Here is a 27890-nt window from a genome sequence, read left to right as displayed (position 1 = left end):
ATTTTTGGATCCCAAGAAGAGGAAATCTGTCACTGCTTCCACCTTTTCCCCTTCTGTTTGCCTTGAAGTAATGGGGCCAGATGCCATGATCTTAGTCTTTTTAATATTTAGTTCTAAGCTGGCTCTTTCACCTTCCTCCTTCACCATGATCAAGAGTCTTTTCGCTTTCTGCTGTTAGAATGGTATCATCCGCATATCTGAGGTTGTTGATGTTTTTCCCGCCTATCTTGATTCCAGCTTGTAATTCATCCAGCCCAGCATTTCTCATGATTTGCTCATCATATAGGTTAAACAGACAGGGTGACAGCAGAAAGTGCTGTTGTGCTCCTTTCTTAATCTTGAGCCAATCACTTGTTCCATACAGGGTTCTAACAGTTGCTTCTTGATCTGCATACAGGTTTCTCAGGAGACAGATAAGATGGTCTGGTATTTCCATCTCTTTAAGAGCTTTCCATGGTTTGTTATGATCGACACAAAGGCTTTAGCTTAGTCATTGAAACAGAGATAGATGTTTTTCTGGAATTCCCTAGCTTTCTCTATGATCCAGCAAATGTTGGCAGTCGGATCTCTGGTTCCTCTTCCTTTTCTACCCAGCTTGGACTTCTGGAAGTTCTTGGCTAGCATAATGCAGAAGCCTAGCATGCAAAATTTTAACCTTGACCTTACTAGCATGGGAGATGAGTGCAATTGTCCGATGATTAGCACATTCTTTAGTACTACCCTTCTTGGGAAGTGGGATGAGGATTGACCTTTTCTAGTCCTGTGGCCGCTGCTAGGTCTTCCAGATTTGCTTACATATTGAATGTAACACCTTGATGGCATGATTCTTTAGGGTTTTGAATAGCTCTACTGGAATTCCATTGCATCCGCTAGCTTTATTAACAGCAAGATTCCTAAGGCCCACTTGACTTCAGTCTCGAGAACATCTGGCTCTGGGTAACTGACCACACCATCATAGTCATGTGGTTCATTAAGGTCTTTTTATGGTTCTCCTCTGTATTCTTTTCATCTCTGTCTCTTCAGTGTCTACTAGGTCTCTACCATTTCTGTCCTTTATTGTGCCTATCTTCGGGCAAAATGTTCCCTTGATATTTCCAGTTTTCCTGAAGAGGTGTCTGGTCTTTCTCCTTTTGTTTTCTTCTAGTTTTATGTACTGTTCATTGAAGAAGGCCATCTTGTCTCTCTGTTCTGTTCTTTGGAACTCTTCATTTAGTTGGATGTACCTTTCCCTTTCTCCCTTGCTTTTCATTTCTCTTCTTTCTTCAGCTATTTGTAAAGCCTCCTTAGATAACCACTTTGCCTTCTTGCTTTTCCTTTGCTTTGGAATGATTTTGTTTGCTGTCTCCTGTACAATATTATGGGCCTCCGTCCATGGGTCTTCAGGCATACTGTTAGCTAGATCTAATGCCTTGAGTCTTACTCATTACTCCACTGTATTTTTATAGGGGAGTTGACTTAAGTCCTACCTGGCAGGCCTAGTGGTTATTCCCGCTTTCTTTAGTTTAAGCCTGAATTTTGATATGAGAAGTTTGATGATCCGAGCCACAGTCAGCTTCATGTCTTGTTTTTGCTGCCTGTATACAGCTTCTCCATCTTTGGCTACAAAGAATGTAATCACCTTGATTTTGATATTGACCATTTAGTGATGTCCATGTGTAAAGTCATCTCTTGTGTTGTTGAAACAGGATGTTTGCTATGACAAGTGCATTCTCTTGGCAGAATTCAGTTAGCCTTTGCCTTGCTTCATTTTGTTCTCCAGGTCCCAGACTTGCCCATTACTCCAGGTATCTCTTGACTTCCTACTTTTGCATTCCAATCCCCAGTGATGAATAGACTATCTTTTTTTGGTGTTAGTTCTAGGAAGTCTTCTAGGTCTTCATAGAACTGATCAATTTCAGCTTTTTCGACCTTATTGGTAGGGGCATAGATTTGAATTGCTGTGATGTTGAATGGCTTGCCTTGGAAATGAACCAAGATCATTCTTTCATTTTTGAGGTTGCACCCAAGTACTGCATTTTAGACTCTTTCGTTGATTATGAGGACTACTCCATTTCTTCTATGGGATTCTTGCCCGCAGTAGTAGATATAATGGTCACCTAAATACACCCATTCCCGTCCATTTTAGTTCAATGTTTTCTAAGATGTCGATGTTTATTCTTGCCATCTCCTGCTTGACTACATCCAATTTACCTTGATTCGTGTACCCTAATATTCCAGGTTCCTATGCAGTACTGTTCTATACTGCATCGGATTTTACTTTCATCACCAGACACATCCACAACTGAGTGTTGTTTTCGCTTTGGCCCAACCTCTGCATTCTTTCTGGGGCTGTTAGTAGTTGTCCTCCACTCTTCCGCAGGAGCATACTGGACACCTTCAGACCTGGGGGACTCATCTTTTGGTGTCATATCTTTTTGATATGAAGCTATGAGCCATGCTGTATAGGGCCACCCCATATGGACAGGTCATAGCAGAGCGTTCTGACAAAACGTGATCTACTAGAGGAGAGAATGGCAAATCACATCTGTATACTTGCTGTTAGAAACTCATGAACCGTATCAAAAAGAATGTACATACTTTAACTTAAAAACATGTTATTGCTAAAATATGCTAGCCATCATATGACAACACAGGGTTGCCACAGATCTTCAGCTTGTAAAAGTGGCAGTATATGCAAAGCACAGTATTGCAAAGGTGTGCCTGTGGTGGCCCGTCAGAAATTGTTGGCCAGCCCTAATCTGAGAATGACAAAGCACTTTTTTGTCAAGGATCTTGTGTCTTAATGATCGCATCTGTATGACATAAGAATTTCTTTCCAATATGGAAAATACCTCATCATTTCTGTTTCAGGTGGGCCAAACAGAAATGTGACTGTGAATCAGGCGCCTTCCTCAGGAGATTGGGGCTTACCGAGCTCCAAGGCCAGCCGCATGGAACCTGTGAATTCAAATGCCATGGGGAGACCAGGAACTGATTATAATGCTTCTTTACCCAGACCTGCCATGGGCGGCTCGATGCCCGCCATGCCACTTCGGTCCAATAGCATCCCAGGTGCGAGACCAGTGATGCAGCAGCAGCAGCATCAGCAGCCACAGCCACAGATGCTTCAGATGCGTAAGTAGCCCCTTCAGAAGAAAAGAAAACTGGATGTTTTAGGCCAACTTTTGCCATTGACTTATTTGAACATTTACCCCACCCACCTTTTTTTTTTTTTTTTGCTCCCCCAGGGCCTGGTGAGATTCCCATGGGGATGGGGGTCAGTCCTTATGGCCAAGCAGCACCATCAAACCAACCTGGTTCCTGGCCAGATGGCATGTTGTCCATGGAACAAGGCCCTCATGGGACCCAAAATAGGTGGGGCTTTATTAAGTGGCTCTATAGAGAATGGAAGCATTGGATTATGTAGAAGGGGGTTAGAGCATAGGAACAAACCTGGAAGAGAATGAGAAAAACTCTCTATGAATGAGGTACTCATTGCCATCTGTGTGTAAAATAACGCCGAGACAGCAGGCAGTGGTGGTGACTGGAGAGGGAAGAGACAGCACTGTACTGTCAGCCATCAGGACGGTCGAGTGGTCATGCCTGGAGCTTCCGTGTGCCACAGTTGTCTCTCATAATGTAACAGTCCTCTTCCACGCAGAGGGGTATAAGCTAGCACTAGTTTGACAAGATAAATGGTGCTCGGAGGGTGAGCCTTGCTTTTCTGAAAAGTTCATTATTAAGGATTGGATGATAATTTTTTAAAATTGTTTAAAATATTTCAGGGATGAAGGTGGAAGTAAAATAAAGCGCTCTTCTATTTTTGTGGATTATGCCTGTATTTCACTTTTCAGCTTGGTCAGTAACTCATTTGCATGAAAGAGGCCCTCTGTCAATGTCAGCTTTAACTTGAGTTCTACAATAAATTAAACAAATGAAAACGAATTGATCTGTTGAAAAGATGGAAGTGTGATTACTTGAGTTTATTAGCTTGATTGTTTTCTCTGCTCGGTAGAGAGCGAATAGTTTCATCACAGAATTTTTCTGAGGCTGGATATATTGTCTAGCTCCGTGCTCCTGTGATATGTCGGAAAGCTGTGGCATTGCTGTGGGTGTGTGGGGTGTGTCGTATGTGAGCTCTGTGGGCCATGTGTGAAACCAGGTTATTTTGGTAGATCCCCAGACTCAGTTCAGCATGTCTCCCTTTTTTCTTTCTTTTTTTGATTTTTCCAACCTGCAAGTATCCTAACTGTCACTTCTCTTCTAGTAGGGTCTTGAAAACACTGCCCTCTGCATTCCTCCCATCCTTCTCCCTGCCCCTGCCAAATCTCTGCTGTCCTCTAAATATCTAGCAGCTACGTTTTGGTGGTGGGGTTGGAAGTTGTGAGCTAGGATATGGTGGTTGAAGATGACCTGGTGAGGTTTAGAATGATGGGTCTTGAATTTAAATTGATGCCACTTGTTCTAGTCTGCTGTTCTGTTAGTTTATAATTAATACTTGTATCATTTGAGTTACTGCATGTTAAAAATATCGTGTGGGGTTACTTTGCCTTTTTTTCCAAAGAGGAAAGGCACCATTGAAGTTGATTACATGTCTCTTTTTAGGCCAATTCTTAGGAATTCCCTGGATGATCTCCTTGGGCCACCTTCTAACCTAGAAGGCCAGAGTGATGAAAGAGCACTGTTGGACCAGTTGCACACACTCTTGAGCAACACAGATGCCACAGGCCTGGAAGAGATTGACAGAGCTCTGGGCATTCCTGAACTTGTAAATCAGGTAGGTAGCAGTACCATGGAAGTAGAAGTGCATGTGTGTGTACCATGGAAGTAGAAGAGTGTGTGCGTGCGTGTGTGGTTGGTGTGTGTGTGTGTGTGTGTGTGTAACAGAGCTCTGGGCATTCCTGAACTTGTGTACCATGGAACTAGGGGAGCATGTGTGTCTGTGAGAGAGAAGCCATGTATGACAGCACCTAATCTTTCCTTTTCCTTATGATAAAGCACTGTGTTCATGGATATGAGCATTAAATTTAGAAAATACTTTTTAATTGTGATAGAACAAACAGCAGTTTGCTGTTTTATAAAGATGTCACATTTTAGGCACCCACAGAAATGATCCAGTTAAAACCACTATGCGGTTTTTAAAATGCTGCTTTTTGCTTATGTTATAATGTTGAATCCTTATTTTTATAATTAACTTCTCTTTACTACCTAGCAGACGAGTGTATACCCTGAGGAGACAGACTTTTTTTTTTGTGGTAAACAAAACCTGTTTACAGTGGTAAATCTGTGACCATCTCAACACCACCATCTCCTGTTTGCAGTCATCTGTTCAGCTGTATGAAAATATGCCCTTTATGAATCTATTTTTTGAAACATAAGTTTTGTAGTGGATCTTTTCATATATAGGATGCATGTTTAGGGGCACTGTTTCAGTCTGTGTGTTCAGGGATAAGCGGGGAATGGTCTTGGTTCTCAGGCTTTGTTGGGGAAACAGACAGGTATAAAAACGTGTGTACTCTAATGTGGCAGCACTCTACAGAGCTTTTTAAAGGGTGGGTGAGAAATGCAGAGCAGTGATGATGTCCTCCTGGGGGTACCAGCCGTCTGTGACCCTGGTGGGGAGGAGTGGCGTCTTACTGGCTGGGGGAGGACGTGAGGGTCACATGAGGACCAGGAAACTAACTGCTGCTGGGATTTTACGAAGCTGAAAATAGCGTCTTTGTCCTCATGATAAAATAGTTAATGGTGCTTATATAAAAATCTGACAATCACAGAAGTCCATATGTTTTTAAAAAGTTGAACATCCTCCATACTCTTGGCACAAAGAATCATAAGTAACTTTTGAGTGTATGTATATAAAAAGAGAGTAGGCTAAATATACTTTGGAGGTCTGTTTTACCTTAAGAAAGTCATCTTTTTTGTTTAACATATACATCTTTAATGGTCAGATAATATCCATTTTGTTAAACACTCTTTAACCAGTTATCTACTGATGAAAATGTAATTGTTCCTAAGTATTGTTATAATTCTGTGAATTACATCCATCTTGTTCACGGAGGCTGTTTTCTTAGCCACAATCCAAGAGAAAGGATGATTGGGTTAGAGTGCTTATTTTAGAGGTTTATCTACATACTCTCGGGTGGTTTTCCTGAACGATTGCACAGCTGCTTTTCTACAGCAGCGTGTGATGGCTACAGTCCGTCCCCCTCACCAGCACTGCTGGCCCGGCCCCCGAAGAGGAGAGAACCCATGGTGTGAATGAGCAAGTGACTGGACAAGTACTGAACATGATTGTTCTTGCCAGTCTAATGGCCGACACAGATTCGTGTTTTAAATCATATTTATCTGTTTAGCAAGATTGAACATATTTTGTGTTTTCTGGTGATTGAGATGTGTTTAATAGTTCCGATGGGATTTTATTTTGTTGATCTCAAATGGTGCTTTTTGTTTAGCTATTAATTTGCTTGTTGAATCCCAGGTGGCTCAGCTGGTAAAGAATCCGCCTGCAATGTGGGAGACCTGGGTTTGATCCCTGGGCTGGGAAGATCCCCTGGAGAAGGGAAAGGCTACCCACGCCAGTATTCTGGCCTGGAGAATTCCATGGCCTGGAGAATTCCTGTATAGTCCAAAGGTGGCAAAGAGTCGGACACGGCTGAGCAACTTCGACTTTTCATTTTCCTTTGTTTAGAAATACTTATCTTGTGTATGCCAATCAGTCTTTTCTTGGAGACTGAGGAGCAATAGTGAACAACTTAATTTCCTGCTCCCAGAGCTCAGGCATGGAACCACACTGATGGAAGTAGGCATGATGAAGGAGCAGTTACTAGGAAAGGCATGTAATGCTATGAGACCATTTTATTTAAGGAACCTTTTCTTAGGGTGGGGCGGGATATTCAAACGTCTCTAAACATGTTTACAGGATGACGGTTAACTTGTCCAGTGTATTATAAATAGTTTGCCAAGTTTCTTTTAGCGGGAGCTTGTTTATAGTTCATTCTTTAGTTTAAAAATGTTTCTGTTTTCAAATCCAGGTTGATGAGATAGAGATTAATGGGGACTGGTTCGAATAAGAAAGGTTTTTCTGGAGAGGTGACATATAAGTTGATACCTGAAGGATGAGAAAGAGCCAGCTAGGCAGACATCTTAGGGGAAGGATAGTCTAGAAGAAGAACAGCTAACTCAAAGGTGCTTAGCTAGGAAAGAGCTTGTGGGTTCTAGGAAGTGGCTGAGGTTGCCAAGAGCAAAGAGGGAGTGGTGTGAGCTGGGGGAGGTACTTCCTCTGTGTCTTAGGAAGCCATGGAAGGATTGTCAGCAGAGTCCTTACTCTGCTGAATCTGGTCTTCCTTTTTTTGTTGTAATTTTTATTTTTTAGCAAAGTAATCTGTTTTTAAATGAAAAATAAAATGATAGAAAAATATGCTTATGGAAGAACCACAGTCCTTTGCCTCACTGGAAGATAGTGAAACTCACCTCTTTATTTTGATAATACTTCTAAGAAATATGCTTATGCAGCTATTTCTTTTACCAGCTTCATTCTGTCTATTGATTCCTGGATTTGAAAGTTGACTACACATTTATAGTCCCTTATCTGAACCTGGGTGTCAGATATGCTTTGAAATTGAGGAATTTGGGGATTTTAGAAGGTTAGAATGGTGCATTGGTACACTGTATATTACAAAATACTCTTTATAAATTTCAAGCAATACTATAATTTTGGGGCAGTAGCCTGTGATCAAACGAGCTAATAATTCTACAGCAAAATACATAATCACACTAAGTGGGATATTATAGAGATTATGTATTGCTTCATACAGGTTCAGGCCAGGTTTTGCTGTAAAATACACTGGGTACTAATGAAAAAATTTTTTTTTTTTTTTTTTTTTTTTTAGAGTTTAAAATTTGTTTTGGCATTTTAGATAAGAAATTTTATGTCTGTATTTATATCCTGTTTGTTCAGTAAGCACCCCCATGCCTGTACCCACTGCATACACATGGGCACATACAGTCTCTACCCTCAGTGTAACTGTGTCAAAAATTCTAAGTTGAAAATAATTTCCTCTTATGAAAAAATAGTTCCATAGTTTCTGGCATCCAGTGTTGTCCTTGAGTCATATTCCAGTCTGATTCCTCTACTTTTGTGTGTTACCCATTTTTATTCTCTTTGGAATTATGTAGGAATCTTTTCCCTCTGAAATTCCATGATTCTTTGTCTTGATATGGGTCTTGTTTCATTCATTCTGTTGTGTATTACTAATACACAAGCAGATATTCCCTTTGGTTTGGGGGCATTTAAAAATATTTCTTCAATGATTTTAATCTTTTTTTCCTGATCTTTCTGGGATGTCTGTTGACATGTTGGGTGTTACATGGGTTCGGTGGTGGCTTTTTATTTTTTTTTTTAATCTTCTGTACTTTTAAGTTACTTCCTGTTTGAGTCACTTTGATATTGGAAGCTTTCATCATCAAGTTATCTGGTGATCCTTGATTATCTTTTTATATTTAAGAATGCATGATCAGTTGTCTTCACTGAAAGTGACTAAGTGGGAGTGGGGAGACTGGCCTTTATTTCAGGTCCCCCCAGACTGCAGCATGTTGAGTTGTCATTGCCCCCATCCCCCATACAGAATTTTATATAGATTTTCTAGAAAACACTCTTTCTTGCCTAGAAATTTTTAAATTACCTGGTTGCATTTTGGGGGCTGGGATGGGGAGGCAAGTTGATGATCCTGTAGTGCTTAAGATATAAAGTTCTAAAATATAAAAATTTACTGGAAATTATAAGGATCTAAGATTCCCTGTTTTCAGTCCCTGCCCTGCTCCTCCTCTCTTCTGGGCTTGGTGTCCCTGAACCAAGGCCTTGTGGAAGTAGGTGGAAGATACAGCCATTTGGAGCTGGGGGGCTCCCTGCTCTTGCTCAGACTCCTGATCCGCCCCTTGTCTGGGCGCACTCCTTGACCTTCTGCCGTCCATAGCGGAGTGCTGCCCTAGCTCCACGGGAGACATTGGCTCAGGCCTCAAGAGGGTTTTCTCTGCAAGTAAATGGTTCTCAGTTTTCTCCTTTCTGTCTACTAGATGCCTATTCAAATTTTTGTATCTTGTTGCCTTCAATATTCTCTTTTTTTTTTTTTTTTTGATACATACTACCTTTTAACTTGTTTGCTGTCATTTTAGCAGGGTTAGCAAGAGAAATACAGGTGTGTTATATTAATAGTATGATTTACTTTGTAAACAGAAATGTCAGATTGCTGTCTAGAAGAGGCACAGAGTAGAGGTGTCTTGGGCAGTGGACTGTAGGAAGAGAAGCCTATCCGATACGTCACTGAGGAAAAGCTGGCAGGACTTGGGTTGTGTGTGCACACGTGTGCACTTGCACACTTGGGAAGGAGACTGTGAGAAATCGAGGTGCTGGCATTTAGTTTTGGGTACATGATGTTGCCATGTGTTTTGGTGAGTAGTGAAGATTGAAGGAGAATTGGGCTTTTTTTTTTCTGTAGGAAGAACTGTTGATAATCATGCCTTTTGTCCTCTACATGCTAAGTTTGAGATGCCTGAGCCTTCTGGGTAAAGATGTTGGATGGGCTTCTGCATGAGCACAGTGAGAGTCCAAGGCCCCGGAGCTAGAGACAGACACTTGACAGTTGTCACCAGTGGGGGAGAGAGTGAGAGAAAAGAAGAGGGCCTGGTGCAGATGAACTCTTAACAGTCCTCCAGGGAAAGCCCCGAGAGGGGGCAGAACATTGAGAATGGTGTCACGGTCGCGAGGGGTGAGGTGTGGGTTAGGGTGTTGACTGCACGCGTGGCACTCCGTGCTTGAGGACGAGAAAATAAAGGCCAACGCAGCACCTGCCTGGCTTTTCTTATCTTAACGCTGCAGGCTGTCCCCTCCTTCAGAGTGTTTAGTTTTTCTGCTGGATGTTACTTTGTATGTGTGGTTAGCATGCAGAGAAGTGATACCTGGCACATACCACTAAATAAATACTTGTTGAATTAATAGGTTTCTTTCTTCTCAGGTACAAATAGTAGTGGACGACTGACCACCTTTAAGTTTTGCTCATGTGGTGACTACACCCCAGGGGACATGAACTGTTGTTGATTTACCTGTCTCTACTAAATTTACCTCTTACCACCTTCAAAAACATTCTTGGGCAGAGTACATGAGAATTCATTGTTGGTACAGAAATCTTGTTTGGAAGAAACAGTGTTTCTCCAGGTCCTCAGTACTTTGTTGATAGTTGGCTCAGAAAATATTTGCGCACCTCTCTGTGTGAGACCCTGTGGTGCATGGGCACTAGGGCACAGCGTTAAAAGATGGCACGGTCTCCGCTCTCGTGCGCTTCAGGCAGTGAGCTTGGTTTTGGTGGTGAAATCCCACAGCACCGTCATCACATACATTGACTTTATTTTTCACCTCTTTTAGTGGGTTTGGTTTCTGTTGCTTCCGCATGTGTACTTCACTGTTCATTTATGTGTTTGATGTTTAGGGACAAGCGTTGGAGCCCAAACAGGACGCTTTCCAAGGCCAAGAAGCAGCAGTAATGATGGAGCAGAAGGCAGCATTATACGGGCAGACATACCCGGGGCAGGGGCCTCCGATGCAAGGAGGCTTTAATCTTCAGGGACAGTCACCACCTTTTAACTCGATGATGAATCAGATGAACCAGCAAGGCAATTTTCCTCTCCAAGGAATGCACCCCCGGGCCAACATCATGAGACCCCGGACAAACACTCCCAAGCAACTTAGAATGCAGCTTCAGCAGAGGCTGCAGGGCCAGCAGGTAAGCAGTCACACGCCCATTGCCTTTGCCACTTCCTCTTCATTTTCCTCTTCCGTTTCAGACTGTGTTCTTCAGCTCCCGCCACTGGCTCTCTGTCCTCCTCAACTAAAGAAACTCCTTTTGTTTTCATTGCTGTGTAACGTTGTGTTTGTGTGGACAGCTCCTTGCTGGGAGTGGCTGTACTAGAATTGGATACCTTTCTGTAAGAATATTCCACTGTACAGGTTGAAAAGCAAAAAATGTCAGGATTGCTCTTTGGGGAGAATAGTGTTTCTTGATGGCTTCATAGCCTTAGAGATAGACAGTTTTTATTATTAAAATGTCCTTGCTATTAATAGACAGGTATTGAAATCTTATTGGCTTCCCTGAGCTCAGTTGGTAAAAAATCTGCCTGCAGTGTGAGAGACCTGGGTTCTTCCTGGGTTGGGAAGATCCCCTGGAGAAGGGAAAGGCTACCCACTCCAATATTGTCGCCTGGAGAATTCCATGACTGTGTATAGTCCATGGAGTCGCAAAGAGTCAGACATGACTGAGCGACTTGCACTACACCATGAAACCTTATTGATTTGAGTACTCCCTTTAAGGAACCTCTGCTTTCTAGATGTGATATAAAACTTGAGCTCTCTTAATATCTCTTCCCATTGTTCCTTAGTTCGTAACAAAGTTTTAGGGATTTAATTGTTTATATTTTTTTGTATCTTGAGTGTGCAGAGTTCTTAAATGTGGGGAGACTGAACCACATAAGCAGATGAGTGAACTGAGAAACCAGCGAGCTGAGGACTCTTGCATTGATGTTCCCTAAAGTCAGTGTAGCTACTCAGGAGAGCTGTGCTAATGCGTTCATGGTATCCCTTTACTTGTTACAGTTTCTTTCCAATAAAAATTACCTAGGAAGAGGTAACAGAAGTAGTTTTCTCCATTGTTACTTTTATAAAATTAAAGCTGTTTCCCCAGTGGCCTAAATTATGCCAGGGAAAATTGACTTTATAAATCCTTTGGGTTCCTGTTGAAGATACTCTTTAAGGTGTAGAATTGCACTTTCACTTTTCCTCTGATAGTGAACATGAAAGCCTCCTGTGCTGGCCAGGGGCTTTTCAGCACCAGCCTTTTTGAAATGTGAGAGTGTCCTGGTTTAGCTTAGCCATAACTTAGCCAGGTTAATGGGTTTAGAGGTGTTGTCACGATCTTTCTGGGTGGTGCCGAGGGTGTAGATAGTTGTTTTGGCCTCATTAATGAGCTCCACTTGCATCCTAACCACCCTGACTCTCCCCAGTTTTTGAATCAGAGCCGTCAGGCACTTGAAATGAAAATGGAAAACCCCACTGCTGGCGGGGCGACGGCGATGAGGCCCATGATGCAGCCGCAGGTCAACTCCCAGGTGAGGATGCGTTTCTTCGTGCTGAGGGCTTGAATGCTCTGCACAAGGCTTGGCCCCTGCTTGACTCTCAGGAAATATTTGTTAAACAAAGAGTACACAATCTCAAATTCCTTGTATAAGAAACCATCCCAGGGTCCTGTCACACTTTCGTTCTTGCCTTCATCTTTTCCTATTGGTCACTAGGAAGAATCGGAGGAAGAGGTTCTTTTTTTTTTTTTTTAAACCACTGATTGGTGTTTTTAAAGTTAATTCCCTTTGTGATCACATGCTATGTTGTGAAACTGCTACCACTTACTTTTTAGGGATTGAAAATAATAAATCTGTAAACTTTTCTCTGGTCCTGGATTGTGAAACTACATTCTCACTGGGTAGAATTTGATATAAGAAGTCTAAAGCAGCAGGAAAAAAAAAATTCATAATCCCACTCTCAGTGACAGTCTTTGAGGTGACTGATTTCCCATGGTGGGAGGGATGTTCTTAATGGTCTCTGCCTCCAGCCCATGCTGGACACTGTATTAAGGCATTTCCATAGTGTGCACAAGGCAAATGACTAAACGAAAATCCCTTATTGTGGTTTGAAATACTGTTAAACAACTGTGAAATGCCTAGTTTTCACTCTCTTAGGTGTGCTTGGAAGTACCAGTACCTGTATATTTTCTTGATAATCAGACATCCTGTTATCAGCTGAGCTAGGATAATTTCTAAAAAGGTGATTAAGGTTTGCTTTTTGGAGATGGTCTCTCCTAGCTGGCAGATCAGCTGCCTTGTTCAGCGCTTTAATGACATCACCTCCTTGCTCTCCCCCGTCAGAGGTTTAGAGAGACTCCAAGGCCTTCAGGAGTGGTGTCGTGCTTCTTTGCGTGTAACTGCACTCCTTTGCTGTATTTTTGGCTTCTCTTTTGTTTCTCCCCCAAACAGAATCTCATTCCTGCCCCTTTGTTTTATTTCACAGTTTTTAAGAAGTTTGTCCTCAAATTCTACTCCTAAATATTCTCTCACTTTGAGGACTGTTTCCTAATTATGTTAAAGCCTGATGACTTGGCTGCTTTCATCCCGTTGTTATTGTTCACTGCTGCTAAGTCGCTTCAGTCGTGTCCGACTCTGTGCGACCCCATAGACGGCAGCCCACCAGGCTCCCCCGTCCCTGGGATTCTCCAGGCAAGAACACTGGAGTGGGTTGCCATTTCCTTCTCTAATGCATGAAAGTGAAAAGTGAAAGTGAAGTCGCTCAGTCGTGTCCGACCCTCAGCACCCCATGGACTGCAGCCCACCAGGCTCCTCCATCCATGGGATTTTCCAGGCAAGAGTACTGGAGTGGGGTGCCATCGCCTTCTCCGTGTTATTGTTTAGTTGCTAAATTGTGTCTGACTCTTTGCAACCCCACAGACTATAGCCTGACAAACTGCTCTGTCCATGGGATTTCTCAGGCAAAAATTCTGGTGTGGGTTGCCATTTCCTTCTCCAAGGGGTCTTCCCCACCCAGAGATTGAACCTGCTTCTCCTGCTTGGCAGGTGGATTCTTTACCACTGAGCCACCTGGGAAGCTGCTTTTGTCCCCTAGCCCCCAATAATACGGAGGTCCCTGTTCTGCTCTCCCAACACCCACCCCCATACTGAGTCAGAAAGCTGTTACCATAATGAGAATTGGGCATTTCCTTTTTTCTAAGGATAAAGAAAAGCATTGGGTATTTTTTTCTTTGATACCTAATGTGTCATGCGTGCACCATACACGTGAAACTGGCTGACTCTTGCTGTACGTGTGTAATTGTGTTCTTTTCTCTGGTGTTAGCAGGGTTTCCTTAACGCTCAGATGGTTGCCCAGCGCAGCAGAGAGCTGCTGAGTCATCACTTCCGGCAGCAGAGGGTGGCGATGATGATGCAACAGCAGCAGCAACAGCAGCAGCAGCAAACCCAGGCCTTCAGTCCACCCCCGAATGTGACTGCGTCCCCTAGCATGGATGGGGTCCTGGCTGGGCCTGCCATGCCGCAAGCTCCACCCCAGCAGTTTCCATACCCTTCAAATTACGGTACACTTGACAGTGGTCATGTCTACCCCCAAGTAACACTCCTGAGGACGTAATGTTCACTAGATGTGTTGTATGTTGAAAACAAATGCTATTCATTGTCTTACTATTTCATAAGAGAAACAGATTAACTAAAAATAGCAGAACAAAACTGTCTACTTCAGTGTACAGGTGATTGTCATTGAGGTAGATGATCGTTCAATAGTTGAGGTTTCTCCGCCTTGGTCTTGTTTTTTCAGTTCCTCACATCTGAATTTGGAAGAAGGCCGTACCAGGCAGGCCATCCCCGCCCCAGTATGTCCCAGTGTAGTAGAACTCTGCCATTGCTGAACAGTGAGAGGAAGGCGCTGTGTAGGCTTTCTGAGTTCCTTTCCTTGGTGGCTTGGGCATGTTAATTAAAGGCATGCCTCTGTGAGGTTCCAGAAGCATGAAGGAGTGGGGCTCCAGGAATCTCTTGGGGAGCTGACATTTGAGGGTGCATCCCTCAGTCAGGGACAGCAGCCCTGTGCTCTAAAGAGGGCTGGAGGGCAGAGGGCCGTGACCTGGTGTCCTTGTGTCAGAAAGCTCACTGGGGTGGCTGCCCTTTGGGGGATCCAGATGGGGGGTGTCTGTATGGGAAGCCTGTTGCTCTGGTTGTCACCTTGTGGAGAAGCAAGAATTACTGACCAGCAACATCTTTATACCTTATACTTAACCATATTCCCCCACCTTAAAAAAAAAAAAGGAACCTCAAGTTTCTATAGAAAGCTGATATTCCATTTGAACGTTGTAACTTCTTTTTCTTCTTTCTTTTTTAAAGGGATGGGACAACAACCAGATCCAGCCTTTGGTCGAGTGCCTAGTCCTCCCAATGCGATGATGTCATCAAGAATGGGTCCCTCCCAGAATCCCATGATGCAGCATCCTCAGACCGCACCCATGTATCAGTCATCAGAAATGAAGGGCTGGCCATCAGGAACCCTGGCCCGGAACAGGTGAAGAGCAGGGCCTTCTTTTTTGGCCGTGGCACCAGGCTTGCAGGACCTCAGTTCTCTGATCAGGATCAAACCCAGGTCCTATGCAGTGAAAGTGCAGAGTCTAACCACTGGACTGCTGGGAAATTCCTAGAACAGGGACTTTGAAAGTCAGCCACTAGAATGTGTCGAAAGTTCAGGGAATTAGTCTCTGTTTTGCAGCCAAGCCTGTTTGGATGGGGAGATCCAAAGGCCTGGGCTGATACTAGAGGGTGTTATTTGGCTCATCCATTCTGAGACACCTTCCTACTGTGTGCATATCCACAAGGGTATGAGCACAGACAACTGTGAAAGAGAGAAGACAGGCTGTCTGAGTTTTCTTGCTCATGTTCTCTGCTTAAGTATAGCAACACTGACAGAATTGTGGTGGTCTCTGTGTGCCTGTCCTGTGTTTTGAAAGTGACCCAGGAGGTAATTTCCCACTTTTCTTCACAGCACCTTTCCCCAGCAGCAGTTTGCCCACCAGGGGAATCCTGCAGCGTACAGTATGGTGCACATGAACGGCAGCGGTGGTCCCATGGGACAGATGAACATGAACGCCATGCCCATGGCTGGCATGCCCATGGGTCCTGATCAGGTATAGGGTATGGGGTTCTGTTCCTTCCCCTTCTCAACATTTTTTTTTCCTGTTCTCTGGAGAGAACCAAAGCCTCAATGATAATGTAAAGGTCCTAGGTAGATTTTTACCTTGGATGTTTAACTTAAAATATATAATCCTTGAAAAAACTTTTGGTTTGAAGGTATTGGGCCATTTGATACTTTTAGAAACCTGGTATCTAAGGACTGAGTCAGTCAGCCAGAGCCATGTGGCAAGCCATCCGTGGAGACATAGGGATTCTTTTCTTTTGGACAAAGCGTGTGTTTCACTCATGTTTCTTCTGGTTGCCAACAGAAATATTGCTGACCTGTCTACGCCATGACGTCCAAGGAAATCACCGTACAAGACACTGCACTAGGATTACCGGGAGTAGTGAATCGTTGTTCTAGGCACCCAGCTTTGAAGAAAGGACCAGCTCCAATCTCCATCAACGGTATTTCAAGTGATGTCATTTGAGCAGGACTGAATTTTAACCTGAAGTGTGATATCTACCTGTTTTCTTTCCCTCCTCCTATGTATCATGGTGTTTAAAACAAATATTTTTGGCATTCTGCCTTTTGGGGATATGATTCTGGAGGTACGGAGTGTTACTGATCACAAACTGTCCTGTGTCACTTTTTTTCTGCTTGGCTGTCCAGAGTCTTTGGAAAAAATAGAGGTGAGGCCAGAGAACATTGGAGAAATCAAGAGATGAGTTTCTTGATAGTTGCAGTACTCGGTGAAGAGCATGGTCCACATTCGAGGGTTTTTGTCACAGGCTGTCTTATAAAGGTGGCATTTCCAGGTTCTCCTTTAAGGATAGCTCCCAGCCTCCTCTTGGTTGTCCTAGGCTTTTTCCTAAATAGGGTTTTTATCTGCCCCTAACGTCCTGTAATACTTCACCTCCAGGAATTGTCCTTGGTGTCAGATGGCTTTGCAGAAGGGAAAACAGACGACAGTATTTAATTGCAGCAGTGGCAGTTCTTCACTTGCTGACGTGCAGCTGAGTGCACTTTATTTAAAAAGTAATGGATACATGCAATATTCTCTTGGTCTTGAGGAATGGTGAACCACATTCCTAGTTGTTGTCTACACTTACCTGTTGGACAAGAACTATGATTTTTGTTGTTGTTATGAAAAGTACTGGTTTCACCCTTTGCCTATATGGTAGAGCAATAATGCTTTTTGAAAATAAACTGCAGAAACCCCAAGGCCAGGTACTGCATTCTGAATCAGAATTTCGCAATGTTTCTGTGAATAGATTTTCTTTTGTAAATATGACCTTTAAGATTATTGTATGATGTAACATATGTATATACCTTTTTTTTTTTTTTTGTAGGCCACAACAACTCATTTTTACAGAGTTTGTGAAGCTAAATATTTAACATTGTCAGTTTCAGTAAGTTCAGTGTGGTGAGGTTACCAACAGAAGTCGTGCCCTGAATTTTGTGGCCTGGGGTAGGGGCTGCGGCCAACAGGTTTTCCTTGCCCCTAGCCTTAGATGCTCGCTCCTGTTCAGTCTCTTAATCTAAATGCTTTTTAAAGCGATCATTTAAATGTAGGCATTTACATTTTTTAAAAACAATTTCTCTACCAGAACTAAGCACTTCGTTAATTTGGGGGGAGAGAACAGACAAGGGGAAATAAACTTAAGAAAAAATCAAGAATTTTAAAAGATCAAGCAATTTGATTCCAAAGAAGAATGTTGGATTTTTAGGCAGTCCATAAATAGCAAGTCATGGTATATGTATATATTTTTAATTGAACGCGTCATCTTCTCATCCATTTTAGGAGTGCTCTAAGGTTTTGGTTGCTAGGACTTGAATCCCACATTGAGGTCTCAGGCATAGAATCCTTGATGTGTGGTTTCTGCTCAGCTGAAACCACATCTGCTCAGCTGTCTTGTCCTTCTCCTACTGTGATGTCCTGAGAATCGGAGGAAGTAGCATCATGGTTATTCCTAAAGAGTTCAGTCTGCAGAGCAGCCACATTCATGTGATTCGGAGCCAGGTCTGACTGGGCGCCTTTGTATCCCTCTCCTCCACCACCCCTTCTGCTGCTGCCACTTGTCAGCTGGGAATAGGGAAGAAAGTCAAGTTTGATTCCCTTTACCTAGCTTACTTTTTATCAGGGTCAAGCAGTTGAATGAAATGGGGTTTTTAGACTATCTATGATTTTCAAATGTCTGTTAGCCTTGGTGTCATTTCTTAGCAATAACTGAGAGCCAGTTAAAATTTTTTTCACTCATTTAGCCAATCTTTCTAGGTGTCTCTGAAGGTAAGATCATTTGATTTCTTTGACTTGCGTATGACTAAGTGAAACCTGTATTTCCAGAAACACCACTAGAGTGGATTTGAGTTTTGCATCCCCCCCACCTGCTTAAAAATAAATCTAAGACTACAAATCCATTAGCTTCCATCCCAGGGGCCTGCACTTTGCAGATAATGCATCTTCCGGTCTGGAGACAGAGGAAGAGCTGAGTAAGAGTCTCTTTTTAGACACAATTGCATCAGGTGTATCTGAACGTTTCTTAAAGTTGCGTGTATGTGGGGAGAAATAGAATGGTGCTCTCACCTTTCTTGACTTTAATTAAAAACTCAGTTTTGGGATTCTTTTTCTCAGTCCGTTCTGACTCCAGGCTAAGTGGAAGGCAACACCCCCTTTTTATATGGAAGAAAAGTGAAGTTTATTATAAGTTTTTATATTTTCTACTTGTTCATTGGTGCAAATTTAAGATTTTGATTTTCTTTTAATAGATGGCAGTCTTTGAGATAATTTGTTTTTACCTTAATTCCCCTTTTATTTTTTATGGATAATTTTTTGTATTTCTGCTGCCTACCTCTCCTCCGCCCCGCTCCCACCACTTTTTAAACCTTAGTATCTGTTGGGTGAACAGTATAAGTAACGTTTTCATCTGCTTTTAGAATGTGAGATATTTCCAGTACCTACTTTTTTGCTGAATCCAAAGATATATAAATATAAATATATATATTTTATAAAGATCAAAATGATATAAAGGAGATAACATTTCTTCCTTTTAAAAAACAAATAGAAATCCATTGTTAATGTTCATATTATGATGCCATTTTTCTAAATCGTGCATCTTGATGGAAAGGTGTAAATATCAATCAGCAGGATGCTTAATCAGTATTTAATGTCTGAGGTGAACTGGGGTGTATAGGGGGTGGGCACTACAGAACATAGTTGGCTTGTTGTCCTGTAAGTTCCGTGATCCATGGAACTTACTTACAGCTGAGAAGTAAACAGAATGGGTTGCCAGTTACCCATATGCCTGTCCAGTTAGTTCCCTTTTTATTTGCAGAAGCCATGCATTTGTTTGCAAGTGGGAAATTCATAGTAGTAAAACTGCTCGGACAGATGAACTGTCCCCTCTGCAGAAGAGCAGGAGCTGCTGTTCAGCTCCAAGGCAGACTGTATAATCACAAGCAGGGTGTTTTCTTTCTCTCTCTCTTTTTTGAAAGGAGAAGATGGAAATGTCATTCTGAGAGCAAGATTTAAATTCTCAGGAATTGACTTACAGTATTGAGAATGAATTCACTTTAAAACAAGTTTACATTAAATGTTGTTTGTAAAAAATCAAAATCATGCTTTACACTGCAGAGAATTCAAACCACATGGGCTAACTTATGAGACAGTTGAGTGGTAAGCTATGACTCCTTTGATCATTTTGGACATCATTGTAAATAAAGGTTTCTATTTAAAATTGAAGGCCAAGAGCGTGCCACTTTTTTTTTCTTTTTTTTAAATCCCAGTCGAATTCAGGGTAAAATATAAGAAATTGTGTTTCAGCTAATGGATAAAGGTTTCTGTGAGGGTAAAAGAAATCTTGAGAACCGTGGCCCTCTGCTTACACAAGGTAAGTGCCTAGGGGGTCACGTGTTAGGGAGAAATGTGCGGAGCCAGGTGCAATTTCTCTCCCTCCTCCTCCCAGTCTAGCGTTCCCACAGCTGCCTTTACTGGTCGGACTGCCTGGTACACGAAGGGCTGGCTAAGGTGAGTGGCTTTGTAGTTGGTCATTATTTTTACAAAGTGTGATCCTAAAGCTGGTGTGATATGAGATAAGGTTCCCAAAGTATGGTAAATTCTAGTCAGTTTATAACCACATATAGCCCTTTTTAAAAATCCATCTCAACCCAAGGTGTCTTCCTTCCAAAAAGATGTTGACTGGTAGTATCTCAAATGCTTTAAAAAAAAAAAACAAAAAACCCAAACACGCCAAAAAACAACTCCCAAGAAATGGCCTTTTAGAAAAATGTCAAAGGTTACCTCATGCCAAGTGCTGGTCATTGGCTGGGCTTTTCAACATTGTATGACAATACGTAGACTACAAAATTCCTTTACAAATACAATTTTGTTAAAACTTGGGGCATACATCAACTTCCTGTCTTTGCAGGACTTTAAAAAACATCAGTTCTGGGACAGATAACGAAGGAATCCTGGGAGAAATGGCATCTGGTCAGGAAGAGGAATGTCCACAACTGCGAGGGGTTTCTTTTACACGGGCCACACCATTTATTAACACCGCCACTCTTGAAAATTGGGTTTTCTTATTAGATTCCCCTAGAAGTTTCCGAGCTGGTTACATGTAAATAGTCACATATATACATTGAAGTCATTGTCTTCAGAGGCAGCCAGGGTTATAGGGTGAGATAGAAATTCCTGTCTTTTGTGCTGTTGACTCACTGTCAAACTTGGTGCACCGTTTCCTCCCTCTGTCCTCCTCTTCTGTGACGAACCAAAAGAATAACAGGATTTAAAACAGGGTGGTTCTTTCCCTGTGATTTAAAAAAATTCCAGTGACTTTCACCCTTGGGGGAAATTTCCAAGAAAATCTCTCTGTTCTTCTTCCCTTGTGAGCCCCTCAGAGAGGGTTAGTGGTGACTTCTTGATATGAAAATGCGTTTTGTGCAGCTGGTGAGGTATAATCCAAAGCAAAAGCAGGGACAAGCGTGGACTTCCGGAAGTCTCACTGCTCCCGTTGGTTCTCGTCCAGAATCTGCCGCATTGACTGAAGGTGGGTTCCGTGTGTCTCGGCCTCCTGGCTGACAGCACAGGTCTGCTGGAAATCATTCAGGGTTTTTCATTGTACAGGTGACGCCTCTGGTTTTGGAGGTCCAGCTCGTGCTTCTTAACCTTCCCAGCCTTCCCACAGCTGTCCCCTGTAGAACAAAGCAGACAGTGTATCATGCTGCCTAAGGATTTCTTAATCGGCCCTATAGCTGAGTCAGCTTTGCTTCAAGGATGTGGCTGCTGAGAAGGAGTTAATTCCAGATCCCTCGGACAGGGCTTGCTATTGTCTCATTGTCTAGACTGTCAGTTGTTGGCTCACACACAGTGACTGGCAAAGATGTCATTTAAGGATCTGGACAGGATGGTGGCTAAGGAATGTGAGAAGTACTCTGATTCTTGTTGCACCAAAGAAATGCTTAATTGGCCCATTATTATTTTCCTGTTAAAGCCACACAGACTTACATGCATATAATGATAGAAAATGAGGGGGAGGTTACAAATGGCAGCTCACCACGGGCGTGATTGGCCTGCAAGGTAAAGTCACATCAGACTAGTTGCCACCATTAACAAATTGTCGTATATATCTGCACTTCTGCATTTTCTCAATGAGTCAGAGGATTCAAATTGCATCCCATTCTGTTCTCTTTAAAGCAGAGTGACTTCTCCAGGTTGCCACGGCCTCCTGGCCCCTCATAGCCTCTGCTGACCCTAGCGTGGGTGAGCTTGTAGTGTGGGTGTTCTGGAAACCATTTAATGAGGTCACCTTGCCGCTGACACTATGGACCAGGGAGCAGCTCGGCAGCCACAGCCTTCAAGATGCCTGGTACTCAGCCACCTGACACGCTGCTGAGCCTCTCAGGGAGGCCTTGAGCTTCCAAAGCAGAGATGATGATGTGGAGAACAACAAGTATTGATCTAGTACATGCGGTGTATCCAAGTAGGTTATTTTACTGGAAAGACTGGCACGACTGCTTCCCGTCTTATGAGAACAGACGAGAGGAATGAGAAAAGGGCATGCATGGGGAACAGCCTCGGCAAAGCGAACCGGGTCAGACCAGCTCTCTAGTGGTAAACTGGTTCCTCAACTCACAGTGATTTGGAAGAAGGTCTCTTCATTTCTGGCCACTTTCGACGCTGAAACTGCCTACGTTTTCAAGTGTCAAAAGGAGAAAGAGTATTAACCATCACCAAGAAAGAAAAAGTGACCCCCAGAGAACTACACGAAGAAGGCCTTTTAGGGGACAGCTGTCGCTGGTGGGTGAGCCAGGCCCTGGCAGATCAGAGATAGGGCAGCACCCCAACCTCACACGTGCAACCTCTGAGGTTAGACTACAGGACGGGTCACCGTACAGGGCAGTTCTCAGGCTTTAAAAGCAAAAGCAATACCTGTATTGCTCATAGCTTCCTCCATCTTTCAGTCCTAAAGGACAGAGAAACGTACAACATGGAAACATAATTTTAGGGCAAAAACGGCACCAGCAAGGACAAACTGTATAGCTGTCTCTCGTCTTTTTAAAACACTTAGTGTTTTGGTCATAAGCCCTGTGATGTAGTGGCCCCTAGACAGAGGGGCCTGAACTCCCAGCAGTCCCTAAGACACTGTCGGGGACATATACTCTGAGCCTATCACGTTCAGGCTCCTGTCACAGACATTCAGCACTAACCGTGGTCATTCATGGTGGGGGACCCATGGGTGGGCGTGAACACCTGTGCTACCGAGGACGGACAGTGGGGAGAGCCCAACTGTGGGCTCTGGACCCAGTCCCCTTACTCATCACTAAACGAGGACGTGCAGATTCACCTCAGAGGGTCGTCGGAACGCCTGTCAGTTAATGCCTAGAAAACACTCAGCACTCTGGCGGGCACAGAGTGATAAATCTGAGTGATGGCATTCACCATAAAAGTGGCACATGGCTGGTGGATGTTAGAGAATTCACCAGCTCCTGGTGATTCTGAGTTCACTCTTCAGATGGGCCCTCCTCAGTCCCCTCCTGTGGTCACCTCTTTCCACCCTGGGGCACTTGCTTACCCAGGTCCATGTTCCGGGTCCGGGGGTTACACTGCTTGTAACCCTTGCAGCTCCTCAGCTCCATGAGCTCCACGTGTAGCTGATTGAGGACGTCCCTGTCCAGGGTGTTCACTGCATTCATCAACTGGTTGGAAAAAAGGTAGGTTATCAATGAGATGAGGATGGGAGGCCCCCCCCCCCCCGACTTCTACCAACCAGGGGGCCTGATTTGGGCAGGTGGGGAGTATGTGGCTGGTAAGGGGTGGTGACATCCACCTCCACAAAGGCTGGGGTTTGGAACAGTTGCCTCTAGCCTCATGTGCACGAAATCTCAAAAACCACCATGGATTTCACATTGAACTCCTGGAACCACCGGTCAGCAAACATACCAAGCCTGGGAAGAAGCCCTTCCCAGCCTCTCAGGTCCTCTTGATGGGAAGGCAGCTACTTGGCAAAGGTCTGGGTGAGTGTCCTGGTCCAGGTACTGCTGTGACCCACTAACCTACCAGCTCAGTCAACCCTTTTTGTAAAATACGGGGATGCCCGGTGGCCTATATGGTAATTAGTAGCAAAACAAGACAGTCGAGTTGCTGGCATTTACAAAAGGGTGTAAAAAAAATTGCTGTCAGGCTTTTCTATAGAAGACTGGACAGTGCCAAGACCATGCTACTGAGCAGCTCTAATGCTGAAGCTGGGTCATGACCATGTTTTATGAGGGACAGGCAAGTTCTGCTCACCAGGCTCTCTGGCTGATGAGTCCCATTCTTCAGTCTCGTGCATGTTCAGATGGGTTAATACATGGAAGCGCAGAGTAAGGGCTGCGTGATCGTTAGTTAGGCCTGTGGTCTACAGGATTTGGCCTGACCCTAAGAACCCCTGAAGCTCCAGGTTCTAGGCATTCCCCAAGATCCCACAAAGCCTGCTGCAACGGTCCCAGGTGGGTAAGTTGGAATAAAGAGTCTATGGGTGATCAGTCAGTAGATAGTGGATTTGGGAGGAGGCAGGCAGGCAGGGTGGCACACTGAGCCTCAGCCTTCCCGGTGGCTTCTCCTCACTTCTGTCTTAGGGACTCCGTGGGACTTGGAAAAGCTGTTGGTCATTTCCGCAGGCTGCCTACCTGGTAAGGCCTGTAGTAAGTACCCCACGGCCCCCTTTCTCCAGCCTGTGCTGTCTACCTGGTAGGGGTCTGTGTTGAGATCGAAGTACTCCAGGAAGCCGGTTGCAAATTCACAGAAGAGGAAGTTGTGGGTCTCGTTGATGGTCCTCATGCACCAGTACGTGTTGTTGTTGGCACTGGTGCAGGCACAGAAAGGCCCCACTGCCAGGGAAGAGCGCGAGCCCTGAGCTGGGGAAGCCCAGCCGCCAGCCCCTTCCTGTCCTGCCTGAGGTTGCTGGGGGACCTGTTCCTGAAAGACCCACAGGGCCTGGCAGGAAGCACTCACAAGCTGAGGGGATGCTGGGACCCCTGGGAGGAGCACCCCCGCCCCGGGCCCAGTTGGCTCACACGTCCAGAGGGGTGCCGTCTGCCAGTGCTGGTTGTCGTGGGTGAAGCACGTGAGGCCGGGCATGCTGCACGTGTCATTGTTCTGTAGGCGCTTGAGCAGCTTGCGGAGTTTCTTCTTGCGCTTCTGTTCCCGTAGCAGCCACACCTTGTCCTTCTCCTGCAGACCCTTCCTAGGGGCACACAGGGCCGCACCCCTCACACCTCCCCCAGCCCCACATGGGAGCCTTTTCCTGCCCCGGGAGCTGTGGGCACGGCCCTGGAGACTTCCCAAAGGGCCTTCCAAATCCTACTGCTGGTGCAGGGCAGGGCTGGGGCCAGATGAGGCTCCTGTCATCCTGTATTAGCTCCCAAAGCAGCGCAGGGGTGGATGGTACCAGGAGATTGCTGGGCCTCCTACTCACACGTCTCTCTGGGGGCCTGTGTCCTGCCCTGCCCTGCCATAACCCGCTCTGCCCATAGGCAGCGCCTGGAGCCAGGTTTAGGGTTGATCTGGGAGTCGGGGCTCTGCAGGGCCTGTTGCGCCTCCCAGGGAAAGGCCAGGACCTGCTTGTCCTTGTTTGTTTCAGCTTCAGGGAGGGCCCCCTTCTCAGGAGGGCCTGCAGCTGCCCTTACCTGAAAGGATGTAGGCTGGAGCCTTTGTGCTTGAGGCGGCCTTTGTGCTGGGCATGGTAACTGCAACAGACCCCCGCCCCCCCCAGCCCAGCCTTCAGACACTGTGCCCAGGGCCACCCTAGTGGGTGGCTGCAAACTGTGCTTCTCTGGGACCCCCGTTTCTCCTCCTGGGCCATGCTAGGGAGACACTATCCCCAGGGTGGCAGCCTCCTGCCTGCCTGGCTCCTTCCTCCATGCGTGAGCTGAGAGACCCTGGCTGAAGGCCTCGGCCAGACACAGAATGTGAGGGTAGGTGTAAGTTAACCATGCCTGGAGGCTGGACCTGGCTCCAGGTGGGTTGCCTCCAGCTCCCCTGCCCGCCCAGCTTTTGCTTGATCAGGGCCAGCCCTGGGGAAACCCACAGTGGGTAAGCCCTTTCTGGAAAGGCAGCAGGGACTGTGGTAGCCACTAGCCACCTGGGGCTATTTCAATTTTAATTAAACGAGTGATTCAGTTACAGTGGCTGCCATTCAGAGCTCTATAATCACAGGTGGTAGGTTGGCCGCCACCAAACAGGACAGCACAGGTCCAGCGCCTTCCATCACCACAGAGGTGTGGTTGGACAGCGCTGCTTTTGAGTTCTGACCCTTGGGCTGGGGATTCCCTGATCTGGTAAAGTGGGTCCCAGGCCATGTGGGCTGCTCCTGGAAGGGCTGTCTGTGGAGGCACTTTTCCTTCTGGGAAACTGGTTCCACAGTCGGGCTGCCTGTGGGCAGAGCATGAAATCTGGACGTCTGGGTGGTAACAGGATGTGCATTATTCCTGGTTACTATTGTGTTTACTCTAAGCAAGGAATATAAAAATAGTGGAGGAAGTCACAGAGAGGATGCTGTGTTCCTAGGAGCGATCCTGCAGGGGCTCTAGGGGCCTCTCACCTGATTTTGTGACAGTCACATTCTTCTGGCCGCTTTTTCTTCAAGTGACCTCGGACTTCCCTTAGGTTCTTGATTTTGTTCTGCAGCGTCTCGATCTGAAGGAGGAAGTAGGAAAGGAGGCCGTGAGACTCTCGGGGGCTGGGTAAGAAGGGCCTGCCTGGCAGGGCCCCCAGTTGCTGCCTGTGTCTGTGGTTTCTGAGGTGGGTCCTTGGTTCTACCTGCTGAAGGAACCAAAGATCATTCTCCTGTCTTGTTCTGCCCGAGAACCAGCTGAGCCCTTGGAGGACTTGAAGGCCTCCCCCCAGGCTTGTTGGAAGGAAGGGCTGAGTGTGGAGTAAGCATCTTGTACATCATAGAGGGGTGTGTCATGGCTGCGTGGTCCTTCCCTGCCCCTCGTCCCCCAGCAGGAACTGTCTGAGGCCCTGGTGAGGATCCTGCGGGACTCTGTCCCCTGGGCCTGCCTCCCTGCTTCCTGCTCTGGCCAGTGGCCCTGCTGAGCTCGAGGTGGCGAGAACCCTCCCGGTGCAGACTCCTTCACCTCGTGGTCAATGTGCAGCTTGTGATCCTTCCAGGCCTGCAGGGACTTGTACAGGTCCAGGTCGCACTGGACTGTGTCATTCTCCAGGATGTAGCACCTGTTTGAGAGAAGGGGTCACGTGGGGCCCTTGGGTGGGGGTTGTGGACGCCCCTGCTGAGGACCCAGCCCGCCTCCTTGATTCCTGCCTGGACTCTCACCGATGTGTGACTTTAATGGGGTTAGGGGCCGAGTAGTCCGGGAGGCCCCCAGTGCCACTGAAGTCCCCGCCGTCCCTGTCGTCTTGGTTCTCAGGGGCTCCAGGCCAGTGCCGCTTAGTGAGGTTGCGGGGCTGGGATGTGTCGTCCAGGCTGACGTGGTGCCCCCTGACGGCCACCGAGCGGATGGAGCGATTCCGGGCGTAGCTGGCCTTGTACTCTGTGGGCATCAGAGGGGAGGCTGGGAAGGCAGGCCACGCTCCCTGTGCAGCGGACCCTTGATTCAGACAGGGCTGCGCTCCCAAGCTGGGGGCTCAGGAAACCTACCCCTTGGGAAGCTGGCTTTAGATCCCACTGGAAAGGACCTCTAGGTGATTCAGCTGGGGAAACTGACATCTTAGAGCTGAGGAGGAACTGGCCTGAGGTAAATCTCCAGGAAGAGCTGTGCATCATCTGGGATGTCCACACAATAGAGGATTCGAACACTAAACTCAAAGGTATCTACACCACCGTGTTCACTGCAGCATTATTTACAAGAGCCAATTGGCGGAGACAGTCTAAGTGCCCAGTGATGGATGCACACAAAATGGAATATTACTCAGCCATAAAAGAGGAGGAAGTCTTGCTGTTTGTGACAACAGAGGTGGACCTTGAGGGGGCTGTGCTAAATGAAATAAGTCAGAAAAAGACAAGACAGTGCATGATCTCACGTCAACCAAGCTCATAGATACAGACAGAAAACAGATCAGAGGTTGCTGGGGCAGAGGGGAGGGTGGGCGAAAGTGTCAGAAGGGTATTAACAAACTTGCAGTTGTAAGTCCATCCTGGGGATGAAGTGGACAGTGCAGCAACCAGAGTTAATAATACGGTGCTGCATCTTTGAAAGTTGCTGGAAGATCTTCAAAAAAATTTTTTGTGACTGTGTTAAGTGGACTTTTGGGGTGATCATTTCACAGTATATACAGACATCAAATCGTGACATTGTATACCTGAAACTAATGTAATATGTGAATTTACACCACAATAAATCCTCAGAAAACAAAATTACAACAACAACAACAACAACAACATTCATTTGAACTGGACAAAAAAAAGAGCCAAGCAGCACATTCTCCCAGATCAGAAAGGGAGGCGTTGGGGAGGTCTCTGGTCTTGGATGCTTTCCTCAGGGAGGGCAGTGAGGTGGGGCTGAGAAGTGTTTTTTTCTAAGCTCTAAATCACCTGTGAGGACACGCAGGTGCTGGGGCTCAGAGCAGGCTATCCCAAGACAACACAATGGCATACTAATTATTTTGAATGCAAGTTCTTTGAAACCCAGCTGGTGGGGGAAAAGAACGGTATTA

The 27890-nt window shown here is 45.4% G+C and overlaps 2 protein-coding genes across 6 annotated transcripts in view; one reads left to right on the top strand and one right to left on the bottom strand.

The window, feature by feature from the left end:
• The window catches only part of NCOA3 (nuclear receptor coactivator 3), a 123158-nt gene extending 103067 nt beyond the window's left edge, over nucleotides 1–20091 (top strand). Inside the window, 9 exon segments of the mRNA XM_070381082.1 lie at nucleotides 2851–3114; nucleotides 3228–3354; nucleotides 4585–4756; nucleotides 10461–10754; nucleotides 12028–12132; nucleotides 13922–14159; nucleotides 14956–15130; nucleotides 15605–15746; nucleotides 16062–20091. Of these exon segments, the coding sequence (XP_070237183.1) occupies nucleotides 2851–3114; nucleotides 3228–3354; nucleotides 4585–4756; nucleotides 10461–10754; nucleotides 12028–12132; nucleotides 13922–14159; nucleotides 14956–15130; nucleotides 15605–15746; nucleotides 16062–16073 (1529 nt within the window). The 3' untranslated portion in view covers nucleotides 16074–20091.
• A 164-nt stretch (nucleotides 20092–20255) lies between these two features.
• SULF2 (sulfatase 2) overlaps nucleotides 20256–27890 on the bottom strand; it is a 125699-nt gene continuing 118064 nt past the window's right edge. For 4 of the 5 annotated variants that reach the window (XM_005909287.3, XM_070381079.1, XM_070381078.1 and 1 more), the window contains exons 12-21: nucleotides 26551–26767; nucleotides 26354–26450; nucleotides 25816–25910; nucleotides 24902–24961; nucleotides 24290–24459; nucleotides 23961–24103; nucleotides 22807–22930; nucleotides 22164–22197; nucleotides 21868–21921; nucleotides 20256–20926 (exon numbers count right to left, since the gene is read on the bottom strand). In XM_005909287.3, the coding sequence (XP_005909349.1) occupies nucleotides 20896–20926; nucleotides 21868–21921; nucleotides 22164–22197; nucleotides 22807–22930; nucleotides 23961–24103; nucleotides 24290–24459; nucleotides 24902–24961; nucleotides 25816–25910; nucleotides 26354–26450; nucleotides 26551–26767 (1025 nt within the window). In that variant the 3' untranslated portion in view covers nucleotides 20256–20895. The remainder of the gene's footprint in view (nucleotides 20927–21867; nucleotides 21922–22163; nucleotides 22198–22806; nucleotides 22931–23960; nucleotides 24104–24289; nucleotides 24460–24901; nucleotides 24962–25815; nucleotides 25911–26353; nucleotides 26451–26550; nucleotides 26768–27890) is intronic. The other variant, XM_070381081.1, reaches the window with a different exon arrangement.

The sequence above is a fragment of the Bos mutus genome, chromosome 13, assembly GCF_027580195.1.
Source record: "Bos mutus isolate GX-2022 chromosome 13, NWIPB_WYAK_1.1, whole genome shotgun sequence".
Lineage (NCBI taxonomy): Eukaryota > Metazoa > Chordata > Mammalia > Artiodactyla > Bovidae > Bos > Bos mutus.
This window is presented reverse-complemented; position numbering and strand designations above follow the sequence as displayed.